The sequence below is a fragment of the Abrus precatorius genome, unplaced genomic scaffold (assembly GCF_003935025.1).
Source record: "Abrus precatorius isolate BTA unplaced genomic scaffold, Abrus_2018 Scaffold5, whole genome shotgun sequence".
NCBI lineage: Eukaryota > Viridiplantae > Streptophyta > Magnoliopsida > Fabales > Fabaceae > Abrus > Abrus precatorius.
This window is the reverse complement of record NW_020874395.1, coordinates 15,695,785-15,710,426: the sequence shown is the minus strand read 5'-3', so window position 1 is coordinate 15,710,426 and position 14,642 is coordinate 15,695,785. Positions and strand designations below refer to the sequence as shown.

Genomic DNA, 14,642 nt, shown 5'->3' with positions numbered 1-14,642 from the left:
CATCTTTTTACATTTAGAAATAAAGATTATTATCTAGTGGCATTTGTTTTCTCATGCACGCGAGAACTATATAAATGCATGCATATAGATGGTGCAAAATAGAGAGCCCTACACATACATGGTGTTGTGAGTGAGGTGTGTGTATAACATATTAGTATTAGTAGCCAAGTACACAGTTATTACAAGATCGTCATGGAGAGGAAGTTCATTTCGGTGGTTATTTTGGGGATATGTTTGGTGTTGGGAATGTCCCAATATGTAGAAGGAAGGAACTTGAAGAAGAAAGCAAAGGAAGAGGTGAAAAAGCCAGAATGGTTCTTTGATAATGGAGGGTCATCGGTTGGTAGTGTTGGAGGAGCTGGTGGGTATGGAGGAGGTAGTGGGTTAGGAGGTGGAGATGGAGGAGATAGTGGTTTAGGAGGTGGATATGGAGGAGGTAGTGGTTTAGGAGGTGGATATGGAGGAGGTAGTGGATTAGGTGGTGGATATGGAGGAGGTAGTGGTTTAGGTGGTGGATATGGAGGAGGAGCCGGAGGTGGTAGTGGCATTGTGGGTGGAATTGGTGGAGGTATTTACAAAGGGTTTGGAATTGGAGGAGGTGTCGGAGGGATTGGAGGTGGTGTTGGTGCTATAGGTGGAGTTGGTGGTTTCATTGGTGGTCACAAGAATATTGTTGCCGCCAATAAGCCTTAAAAATTTTTAAAAAGTTAAGTTCAATTTGATTTGTGATAGTAATGAAATTAATAGTGTTTTATTTCCACAGTTTCGTTTTGCTATTGTTAATTTGTTTTCTTAATTTTTAGTAACGTTCTGTACCCACAAATAAGGTCACCATGTACCTGGATGCTTCGCCGTCATTTGTGTAAAAGACCTAAAGAATATTCATGTTCTATATTAGCTATATGTTACATATGTGCCATATCTTACCAGTTGTCAATGGAGTTCATGAAAATTATTTGATTATATACTATGAAAATATATGTGAGTGGGTGGTGAATGTATTTGTGTTATGAGGATGCTGGCTTGTGGTGTTAATTTGTGTGATATGATCTTCTATAATTCTCATCAGAATTTTATGAATTACATTCGTCAAGCATGTTTGGTCATTCATTTGAAAACTTTCAAATCAAAATTTTAATAAAAGCTGTCTCTTATACATTCAGATCAAAGCATGACTTAAAGATCGATCTTCGTTAAAATAATAGGTCGTTAATGAGTCAGAAGCAACTAAAAGGATATATAAATGAAAAGCCATGAATTTAAAGTATTAAGATATTTCTTAATAAGGTTGATGACGCCTTCACACTTTTAAAATAGATGTTGTTTGGATGTAAGAAAGAGAAAAATAGGAAAGAAAAAAGAAAAAAAGAGTGAGAAATTAAATAAGAGATATGGTGTGCGATTTGATAAATAATAATAATAAAAATGATGTAAGAAAAAAGTGTGAAAATATTATTGTTGTTTTAATAAACAAGATAATTAAATCGAAAATTCAATATCTTTGAACTCATAAATTCTAATAATTTTCAAATGAAAAATCAAACACATTATTAACAATCTTTAATGATTGGATCATAACAATTACTTTCTGCAGTTTCTTTTAAAATTGAATTGGGATATTCAAATTCTAAAGTTCGTGCATATCTAGTTAATTCACTTGACGTTGTCTGGTTTAAACATGAAACAATAATAATTATATTTCCACTTGGTTGAGCTTTTAGTGAATGAATATTGAAACAAACGTGTTTCAACATTGAAGTCAACAAAGTAAGTCCCATCGATCAAACTAAATAGTTTTACAATAACTAGATTAAGAAAATATCTCATAACAAAGTAAAAGTATACATAGTTACTTGCAATAAGTATAATAAGGAGCAAGGTGCATTCTACTGTAACACGCTCCAAGTGGCTCTTGAAATTAAGAAATAATGCATGGCTTTTTAGTACGGATCACTCATATTCTCGTAGAAAGGAAACAACTTGTGGGTTTTTTGGTAAGTTTGGTGCAAAGTAACCAATCTCTTATTCTTGGAGGTTGAGTGGATAGAAAAGGCATTTTGTTCCCCTAATACCATGTTTTCTAACTTTAGTTTTTGGTTGTAATATATACATAAAACCCATGTTTTACACTTACTTTCTCTTGTATTTTTTTTATTATTTTGCTATCACATTAATCATCACACATATATATATTTTTTCCCTTGTTCCTATTTCTCTCTTCTTTTCCCCCACCCAATGCCAAAAATGTGAATAATTCTGGCCTTGGAGCAAGTTAGTTAATTTTACACAAACTTACCTAAAGTAGGCTTATTTTTAAAGTGAAGGATGCATGTACTTGAATTCTTAGGATTCACAATCATGATTTATATCAATCAAAGATGAAAAAAATTAATTGCTCAACAGTACATATTGACCATAAGATACATATCAATATTTTCTTTTCCATGTGGCTATAATTGAATAAGGAATATTGTGTAACTAAATATTGACAATCATTTTTATAAAATAAAAAACACTTCCCTATGTTTTCAGGTGAAAAAAAAAATTGCCCTCTAATAATTTAACTTCTAATTTCTTCTCTTGAGCCATATTTAAATACTTTTTTTATTCTTTCTTGTTTCTTATTGATTAGTACTACACTTTTTTTCCTATATTTTTCAAGTGGCCTTGATCTTTGGCTTCTGAACAAATTAAGATGGAAAAGTCATTGCTTATTGTAAAATGCGACGTTACTTGCCAAAATGGTTCCAAGTTTCTCTTTTACTTGATACGTGTCAGCAAATACACAGACAGAAGTCAAAATGTTTACAATGATAAAAAATGAGGAATCGTTCAGTTTTCTTTTCCATTTTGAATGTACACGGTGTTATTGGTGGCCATGCGTGTGTTTTGAAGAACTCAGTTGAAAATCACTGCCGAATAAGGTGTCATTCCCGTCCAAATAAGAAAACATAAAGGTCCTCTTAGAAATCTTTGTCAAAAGGGCAATTATAATCGAATCCCAGTTCTTTTTATTTTTAAAGCTAATTAATTATTACACTTTCTTTTTGAGGAGTGGTTGAAGTTTTTGCGTATATATCAAAGATACGCTTTCAATGGATAAGACTATGCACCCCTATTTGGTGGTTTTTAATTTGATATATTCTTTGCCACTCAATAACAGGGTGATTGTGGGGTGTTTATCTTTGTCTCTAAAATTTTTATAAAATGATTTTATTTATATCCAAATTTATTGACAAGAAGATTAATAATACACTTTTTGATATACTTTTTTGTCAGTTAAAATTTATTAAAAATTATAAAATTATGAGTGATAAAAATTAAATTACGAGTAAAAAGTACATATTTTTTAAAATAAATTTTAGTTAATAACTATAAATGTATTAAAAAGGATATATTAAATAATATATTACTAACATTTTTCACTTAACTAATTCAAAATTTTAATAAATTTTTTTATTTAGATGTGAACTTATTATATTAATTAAAAAAAAACTCATACTTAAAAATTTGTACATTTTCTCCTCATTTAATATTATTTTTTCACATTATTTATAATAATTTTTATCTCTTTCTTTCTCAATGAAAACATGGAGTGTGAAAGTAAAAGTAATAATTTATTTATTTATCACATTATTTAAATTTTTGTTTATCTCTCTCTCTCTCTCTCTCTCAATGAGATGCATACATCTTAAAGGAGTTTCAAATTAAAAAATAATCCTCATAAATGTCAAAATCCTAGGCAAAGTTGTTTTAAAATTTGACCTTTAAGAACCACGAAGAATCAAATTAATAAACTCAGACACAAAAGGCTACTTTTGGGTTGGTGTGGGCGTTGGCCAACAAAGCAGAAGCCCACCAAAGGCCAGATTTTGCATGGACGTTTCATAGCTTTCTCCCAGACCCCCAAAAATATAAACTTACACTATAATAGATATCACACATAAAAGTAAAACTAGGATATCAATTTGAACAAATCCTTAGGATATATAGATAATCACTCTAGTTAAGTTGAAGATAAAAAAATACACATAAGCTAAGTCAGAATCGCTTATCTTTAAATTAACTTTTTCATACTTTAAAACCATTTTTCTACAAATTAGTTGCATCTGTGTAAGCTAGGAGACTTAATTCTTGTTTTTGATTCAAAATGCAATGTGTTTCATATCAATATCATTCCATATATTGGCTGGTGCTATATCTATTTGGCAGTGGATATGTACACCATTAATTGCTGACTTTTGTTTTATATGTTCAGATTTAACGATTTTAAAGGGGAGAAATTAAGACCTGTACTTTCGTGTTTTAAAGGATTGATCTTGACTAATAAACAAATACGATTGGTTAAAAGAAAAATTTCTATGGGAAAGTATATTTTACTATACACCCAATTCCAATTCCATGAATGAATAACCTTTGGACGTTTCCATAGTCACTGAAGCACAATGCAGGGGGTGGGACAAATTTGAAAGTTTAGGTAGGAGTTGGGAAACTAAAGATAATAAGAATAAAGATATTGTTAAGCAGCTTGCATGGTTACACCACCCAGAAAAAATGTATTAAGCATGATCTATATGGTTAATTATTTTTATAAAGTTAATTATTTAAAGAAAGGCTACTAGTTTGCCAAAGTCAAAACAATTTTTAAATTGTCATTAATTATTTAAACTTTAAAAAGTTGTAATTATTTTCAGATCATATATTGTAAAAGAAAACATATATGTCATCTTTGAGGAAATATTTATCTTAACTCGCTATTTCTCCTTGATATTCTCATTATAAAAAATGTGATTAATTATTTCACTTCATAACTATTAATATATTAAGAAAATCATTTTTTTAAATTGTCAAGTTAGTAAATTGGCTTACACGTCACTTATTGCCGGAGCAAACCAATGCTATAAATATAGAGTACGTGTTTTTAATATATAATATAATTTTAAATTTATTCAAGAGTTATATTTTTTAATAATTTGATAAAAAATTAAAAAAAAGTTTGTAGATTAAATTTGGTAGATAAAAATTTATTTTAAACAGCATTCAAGTTATTAAAAATTAGTTACCATCTTTCAATTTTATCTCCATGAATTGTTTGGTAGATAAGACATGCTAAAAAATATAATAAAATATGAAAGTTAGATAAGAATATAATAGAATAAGAGTAGGATAAATATTTATCTTATTTTATAATTAATATATACCAAATATTATATTTTGTTATTTAGTTTTATTCTCATAAGATAAAATTTATATTAAAGAGTAAGATAACATAAACTTATCATATCATGTAATTTAAATTAATGTTGAAAATTAGATAGAGTAAAAAAAATTATCATATCGTGTTTATCAAATGAGACTTTAATCTTTTAAATAATTTACATGCATATAAAATAATTTTAACTTACTCTATCTCTTATGTAAAATCACCACTTGTGTTCACTCTTTTCTTTATTTTTTTGTTTTAATATTATATTAATATTATAGTATATAATTTTTTATATTATATAATATATTTTAATTAATTATAACCGCTTTAATTCAATTAGCTACTAATAATAACTTATAAACTTTCAATTTATATATCAATTACAAACAACAAATTATAAACTTTCTGTTAATTTTATAAAGAAAAAATAGTTAAAAAAGTTAAAATCTCCAATTTACAACCTATCCTTGGTCCCTCTGTTATATTGGAATGCAGTGCAATGATTGAGGTTGTGGAAATGATGTGAAAAACACTAATATATCATAGAAAATAACCCACCAAATAGTCACTTGCGTTTCAAAGTTGAATATAGTTTTCATTTTTGGGTTGTGTGAATGTGTGTTGAATGTTTCGTGTTAAGTTGGGTGAGTTGACACCCCCCAATCTTCTTTGAATATTAGCCAACTGAGGGAGGGCTTATTTGGTTGTTTGAAGACATACTCAAACCCCCCAATTTGTCTCTTTTTTGGAAGCTTTGAGGCATTAGGATTTCGCATTCTCAGACTCTCTCTTTTGCGACAATATCTCCATTGATTTCTTGGCTTCTTGCTCATTTTAGACATCTTTTTTCAGTTCCTTTTGGCATTTTTACAAACATCAGACTAATTTCCTTACTCTAAGGATTGTTTGGATACTAGTTTAAAAGAGCTTGCGTATTTGTATAATGATGTAGCATAACATTATATATTTTGATATAGTATAAACAAAACAATTTTAACATGCCGATGATTTATCAGATAAGTTCTCAACCCGAGCTAAAAATAAAAATAATAATAAAAGAGAAGGCTATAACACGATAAAACTATAAGATTTACTTCATTTTTATTTATTAAATTACATGAAAAAGTATAATATACGTAGAATATTATTTTTAAAATATTTTTTTTCACATATTAAATAAAACTTTTCTAAAAGAATCAAAACTAAAGAAAATTAAATTAACTTGTACATTTTAAATTCTCCTTTAAACTAAAAAATATCTAACCATACACAAACTTAGTTAACTTAGCTTTATGTGTATTTAATAAGATTAATGTGATGTACAAAGGTCAATATTTGTCAGCAGGAGAGTCCCACGAATTGAAACGAATGTGTGTCTGGGGAAGGCATTATTTTCCTGGATTTGATTAATTGTTTGAAGATCATCACTAGAGATTCTTCTACATTACAATCACATCACGTTCCACAAATTTGCCCCTTCAAACATGCATGCACTGTCTCCAAAGGCTGATCTGATCTCAAGTGTTCAAAATTGAAATTAAAGGAATATTTAAATCTCTTTACATTATAAAATATCTCATTTCAATATACCAAATTTACATCTTTATCTCCTTTATGCCACTCAAGATTAATTTAATCTATACCTCTCACGATGAACCTATAAATGGTGGTTACAAGTATGACAAGTGTTATAATAAGTATAGTAATGTTAATTTTTTGTAACATTAATTAACATTCTTTGGCATACAAATTTTATTTTAGCATTTTTTTTTCTACTGTATATGAAATTTAGTAACATAATGTTATTCAGGACATAACTTTTTTTACTCAAGGTGCATTACACTTGGCAGCATGCAGCTTACGAGAATAACATATATAAGTTTTTTAATTTTTTCTAACAATTTTTTATATAACCTATAATTTTAAAAGATTATTTAAATAAATTTTATAATTAAATTATAATTTTTTAAATATATACCAAATGAGAGACAATGTTAAATTATAATTCACTTACACAAAAAAAAAAAAAAATGTTACTAACAAAATTAAATTATTAGTATAGATAATTTGAATTGTATTACCAACATGATGTATTATACTAATAAATAATTTTATAGTACAAAATATTATTATATATTATTAATACACAAATATTAATTAGTATAATACATTATTCGTTAGTGTAGACATTTATATTTTAATAATTTAATTTTTGATAGATAAAATTCATACTAATAAAAATTATCCTAACATTTAACAAAATTTTATGTATTAATAAATGGAATTTTTTTTAGTTTCTTAAGAATGGTATAGGATTGCCTCTATTCCTAACCTTCTGGTGAGGACGAACAGTAGAGATTGTAGGGGTATTTAGAAAGCTAGCAAACTGAAATACCATAATTTAAAATACCCTCTTTATAGTTGAATTATAACTTTTAATATTATATTGATTTTAATTGCTTAGTTTATTTTTAATTAATCGTTTTAGTTTAATTTCAATTTGAAAGTTTCTATATAGTTTGTTAAGATATATGTTATATTAATTTCAATTTAAAATACCCTAATGCAAGTAGGGTGATTGTTATGTAACGATGTATCTTAAAGCTTTAGTTTATAATTTGTTTTGAAAGTGTGAATCGAAACGCAAATAATTTATTACATTTAAGCACTTATGCCGTAATCTTTTATGTAATAACAAGTTTTTAATCAAAATATTTATTCAAACACGTCCTAATATAATAAAACCAAATAAGTTTTGGAAAATCAAGTTTTTAAAATATAATAACAATAATTTGAGTCTTTTAATAATTTTCAAATGGAAATATAATTATTTATAAATAAAATATATACTTAATTAATAATCTTGCTTTATGATTTCCGAGATACATTTGTGTTTGGTTTCTCGTCTAATTGGAAGGCGATGCAATGATTGAGGCAATGGAAGTGATGTGGAAAGCAGAGTATTATTGAGGAACAGCCACATTCACCTATGCTTAAAAATTGAATATATAATATAATGTTTTCATTTGGTGGGTGAATGTGTAGCACACAATTCAGCGTATTTGAGTTAGATAAATCCTTCAATATTGGCAACTGAGGGAGGCTTATTTGGTAGTTTAAAGACATACTCTAATCTCAACAATACCCTCTCTTTTGGAAGCTTTTTGGAATTAATCCTAAGATTCTCTCTTAGGCAACCATTCCAATTGGTTTTTGCTCATTTTAATTGGATATCCCTTTCAGTTCGCTTTGGCACTAGTTCATGTTTCTGCTTTGTTTCTTCTTCAAAATTCAGTTCAATCAAATCATTCTCATTTTTCTTGATTAAAGTTATGCATGTTCAATCCATAAGGAAGCAACTTTGTGCCATATAATTTAAAAGGTTAAGGTTAAAGGTAATTCCTAGGGTAGAGGAAGGCTTTACTTTGTTTCTTGATGTGATTACGTATCATATTCTACGAAGGTCACCTGAGATTCTTATACGTTCAAGTTTGTCAACAAAAGGGTTGCTTCCCTCAGTCACATCATGCCCACCAAATTTGCTCCTTCATGATCTGTTTATGCATTGCAATTCATCTTCTGTCAATTAAGATGTCAAGACAGAGCTCTCACACTTTTAAGTTCGATGTTACTCTAAAAAATATAATGGCTTAATTATACTTTTAAGTATCTATACATTCGTTTATGTGTAATTTTCATTTTTTTATTATAGTTTGATTTTTTATTATTCAAGTTCAATTTTTCATGTTAAAATTTTATCTAATAATTAATAAAATTATAACAAAAATTTAGTATATTATTGATTTATATAAATTTATGAAATATATATAATTAAATAAAACAATTTTTTTAATTTATACAAATTAATAATACATCATATTTCTATTATATTTTATTAATAATTAAATAAAATTTTAAAATATGAGACTTAATTAAAATAATTAAAAATTAAATAAACTAAAATTTAGAAATTAAAACTACAATTAAACACAAAATAATTTAAATCCAATTACTCATAACACAACTTATATTATAAATGATTAAATCTACTCATTTCAAGAACATATATTTAAACCTATATCCCTAGAAGAATAGACATTCACTTTTGCTAACCATGACCCTAAATGAAATTAGAGAATACTATTTTTTATTTATCTATTTAAAAATAAAAAAAATATAGATAAAGAAATCATATGATTTTATTGATGGGTGTTTGTTAAATTTTTACATTTATCAAATAGTATAAATAATTTATATAAATAAAATGATATTAGTACAAAAATAGCAATTAATAATATCATCTTAAACTGTTATATAATTAGATAAATAGAAACCATTTTTTTCTTTTAAGGTAGATAAATAAGAACAAAGATATATAGTACATTATAAAAGAAAAAATGAAACAAATTATTTAAATATGCAACGTAACTCAACTAGAAAGTGCTTTGTAAGTTCTCTCAATTAGTTTTATTTTAGATGTCACTTAGTGCTAATGTATATATTTTAAGAAAATATTTAGTTTTATTATTTATTATAATGAAATAAATTAATTTACTGAAATATTCCTATTTAAAATACTATAATTATTGTACTACGCTATTAGGTAGTCAAAATTATTCTTAAAGTTTGTTTGATTATGTAGTTTAATTAAGTGTTTGTTCAATAATATATATGTGTGTGTGTGTGTGTGACAGATTTTAAATATTGAAATAACAAATAAATGAAAATGAAAATCACTTAATACTAACTTTTTTGAAAGAAAAATGAAAAAGAATTATTGTTACTGAATAAAAATAAAAGAATTATCAAAATACTTAATTGTCATAATTTTTAATGTAATGTATCATAATTTTTTTAAGAATATATACTAGTTTAATAGAAACTAATATTTTAAGAATACAAGTTAACAGAAACTTTTTTACAAGTTTTGCATTTATAAATCACTGTTTTGAGATGAGCTATAGGCTATACATGCATAGGCTGATAAATCGTATTCCAAATTGAATATAAAACATATTAATATTTAAATTATTGGAAAAACATTACCATTTAGAGGAATTAATTACGTAAACATCGATGGTCACATTCTCGTAATGGCACTAACAAGCAACGAGTGAGTGGTATGAGCACAGTAACAACATGTGGACAATAATCATCCAAATGCATTATAGAGGGATTAACGTTGTTGCTGACGATTGCATCCACTGTAATAATTATTCAGCAAAATAAGAGAGATAACGTTGACAACCATTATGTTATGTAACAAAATATAATGAGAGCAGAAACTTATAGATCATATTTCCAGAGATAACTTATAGATCATTCTCTTTCAGGACAATGCAACGATCCACTCCACCATTAGTTCTATCTAATTAAACCATAATGGGTTACAATAAATATTAAAAAATATATATTTACTAACAAAATGTTCGAGTTTGTATAAACACACTTGCAAGAAAATGATAATTCTAGTGCTTCAAAGAAAATATATATATCCTTGAAAGAAAGCATATCCATAGGAAAAGGAATGTTGAAGCATGCAATAATTTTAGTCTCCATGGCTAGCTTGTAATGCCGTTCACTTTAGGAATGGAAATTTTTATTTTATTGGTGTCACGAGTTTAATTGAAGTTAGGCCACGATCATAGTTTAGTCCTACGCAATAATTATATCAAAATACCTTCTTAAGACATGGATCTTTATTATTATATTATGTTTATAGGTTTGAGTAACCCCTTAACTATACTCTATTGAATATACTTTGACTATGAAAAACTAAAACTACCTTTTTACTGACTAATCGTTTTTTATTCACTAATTCTTAATTTCTCAAATTACCAAAGATGAATAGATGATAGAATGGGTTTACTAATTTTCTTGCCGAACAATTGATTTCATCTAAATTTTTAATCAATATCTTTTACAAGAAAGAATCTTCTCACACTAATATAAATTTAAAAAAATTTATATTTAATTTAAATTTTTTATTTAACTTTCATCTAATGATAAAAAATATAATAAATAATAAATCATTAAATATAAAATAAAAGACTCAAATTTAAATGTAAAAATTTTAGATTTATACTAAATTGAAAAAATTATGCCCTTTTATATATTTTTTTATTAAATTTCTTGTATACATTAAATTAGAATAGTTAATGTCAAACCAAAAAAAAAGTTATAATGACAATCTTAAATACTTCATAAGTCAATTACTATTTTTGTTTTTATTTTTTATTTTATTTTTTTTATACTTTGATCAACAGCTAGGCACTAGTAAAATGTTGATACATGGTGTCTTCATCTCCGCCAAAGAAAAAAAATAATATATATATACTATATAAGCACATCGATAATTAAAGTAAAAAGATGAAAGAGAATAATAAAGTATAAGTCTAAACAACTTAGTAAAGCTATTATTTAATAAATTTCAATCAAATTAATGAAACTTTGTTTATAATTTGATTATAAAATATATTAAAAATTACTTTTTCTAATGCTTTTTATAAAAAATAAAATAGAACATTTTTTTGTTTTTATTATAAAAAATAAATAATAAATTTTAGATGTATTAATTGTTAAATTTTTTTATATTTTTTTATTAGTATCATTAAATATACAAATTACTAACTATACCATTTAATATCATGAGTATTTTTGAAATAAAATTTATATTTATGAAAACATAACTAACTTAATTACTTTTTTTTATTTTAGTGATTTATTCTTTTATTTTTTATAAAAAGGATTGAAGGGTTTATGAAAAAATTATAAGCAAATTCAAAATAAATCTTCCAAAGGTTACATGCATAAAAACTTATATCACAGTTAAACATTTAATTTAATAAACTTACTTTGACAAATTTTATTATAAAAATTATTAAAAAACAATTTAAAAAGTTTCGTAAGTAAATTATATGTTGTTTTTATATACTTATTATACAGTCGTAATTAAGTTTCTACTTTACTAATTTTTCTGATAAAAAAAAACTTAAACTCCTTCAAAACGGCGTAAGAAATTCAAGTTCCAAAGCACACACATTACTTATAGAGACACAAAATAAAAAATATTAAGAAGAAAAAAAATTTGCCAATGAAAAATCTAATCAAAGGCCGAAAAGGTAACCATAGTAAAATAAGTTTGGGTCACTTTCTTTAAGTAATGTAAGTTGTAAATTTATTATAAAAAAAATCAAACTAAATTTCCAAAAATTATTTTCAGATATTAATTTTTTTTATATCAATCTACCTATAATACGGTAAGTATTTGGTAAGGACTAGTTTTTCTCAATAACGATATTAGTTAAACTTATTTTTGGATCATTTAAAATAATATGTTTGGTATTACAGTAATTGGAAAAATTGATTATAATCAATTATTATTTTATCATGCATATAAAAGAAATTTAAATAATTCAATCTTGATCAATGTCCAATCTGGAGTCATCTAATTAATAATAAATTCTAACATTAATATGTAATAACTTTAACAGCACAAAGTATTAAGTTTATCAAATGATGATATAAAAATACAATACTATTAAATAAATTTATTTTTGTCTATATTTTTTTAACCTGTTCAATATTATACAAAATAAAAAGTTATAAAGTAAATTTTTATTAAAAGTTATAAAATTTAATATAATTTAATGTATTAATTATATCAAATGCTTAATTTTCTATAAAAATTTATTATATATAACTTAAAAATATTTTTTTTAATTAACAGAATATTCGAATTATTTTTTTCAAGCTGCATTTTGATTATTGTCTTACAATCTCATCCGATATATTTTGTAACCGTATCATTTTTAATAATTTACTTCATAAATATATTTTTCCATATAACTCAAATAACATAAATTATATGAAAATAATTTAAAATTATAGTTGAACATAGAATTAACTTTATTTTATAATCAACTTGATGAGACAATTGTTAATTATTATCTTTCGCAATCAAACCAAACATATACCATGAGTCAATATATGTGTACGAATCGACGAAGAAACACAACATAAATAATAGCTTAAAAATAATACCAATTTAATAACAAATATATGAAGTATATATAATATTTAAACAAAAAACCTGACTTCGCCACACCGAAAAGACTTAGTAACTAAATCTGTAATTATTAGCCAAATTCGATCACAAAACGACAGAAGCCAGGCATTAGAGTAGGACAAATTTCATCTCACGAAATTAATACTTTTAAATTATGTTACCTTTTATATTTATAAATTTTCTTAATCATAGAAATATTTTTATATTTATGAAATAATAAGTGTATATATATTTATATTTAATGCTTACTTTATTAAATAATAAAAAGTATTAAAATATTTGTAACATAACTTAATAAATTTCTCTTTTAAATAAAGCATGTATATATGTTTTTACTCTTTTAGTATCCTAGTCTAACAATATCTGTGATTTGATTTCAATTAATTTTGAGATAAAATAATCCCTAATTTGATTCTGAAAAATCTTGTAGGTAGTAATTTAATTTGATTTTTTACAGTTTGAATTAGACTAATGATTTTTTTTTCTCTTGTCTGTTTATTGAAAAGAAAATGTTTATGGTATAAGTTTTCCAACAATAATTGGCTGAGCTTTTGCTTTTACGCTGTTAAGCTCCATTTAGAATAAAAAAGACAAATTCTTACATTATCAAAAATATAAAGTGCTACATAAATCATTATACCTAATAAAATATTTTTCTCAGAAAAGAATTCATGAGTTTCAATTATTTAAGCTTGATTATATAATAAAAATATTTCCACCCTATCAATCCATACGTCATTATTTTGTCTAAAATTATGAATATATAGACATAATATTAATAACATTTTTTGACTTTCCATCGTTTAATGTGTAGATAAAATGTCTTAGAGTGAAAAAAATGTAAAATAATTCAAACCAATATCATAAAGATATTAAATAATTAAAAAATAAAAAATAGAAATTTTATTAAACATATAAAAAAAAGCTGATTTTCATTATTTTAGTAAATTTTTAATAAAAAAAATTTATTAATTTCTAACCCTGGTTAGCATTAGCAAGACCAGAAAAAATATATAAACGTTGCAGGATCAGCATTGATTCCATGGCAAGGAGCAGATCAGCACATTGCTGAACTGGACACTGCAAATTAACAATGGGTTAAGCAAGAAACAGCGTCAAAGTCAGATCCAAAACCATCTCAAACTTCGCATCCTCGAAATTCTCACATTTATCCTCAGCAAAAGAATTTAAAGAAAATGAAAACAAAACACCAATTTACACACGAGTACTAGAAGTGTTGTCGTAGGACTCAAACCACTGTTGTGTCAACCACACCATCTACACGTACGCTAATTACCACGAACCCGAAATAGTTGCCACTACTCAAGGCCTATATATACTCACATTGCAACCACTTGTCTCACACAC

General features: G+C 25.5%; 1 protein-coding gene across 1 annotated transcript; it reads left to right on the top strand.

Annotated features, from left to right (window-relative positions):
- Positions 1-192: 192 nt before the first annotated feature.
- LOC113866794 (glycine-rich protein 23-like) lies at positions 193-693 on the top strand. The gene has a single exon (XM_027501593.1). It carries the CDS (start codon positions 193-195, stop codon positions 691-693), a length of 501 nt encoding a protein of 166 aa, XP_027357394.1.
- Positions 694-14,642: the final 13,949 nt, after the last annotated feature.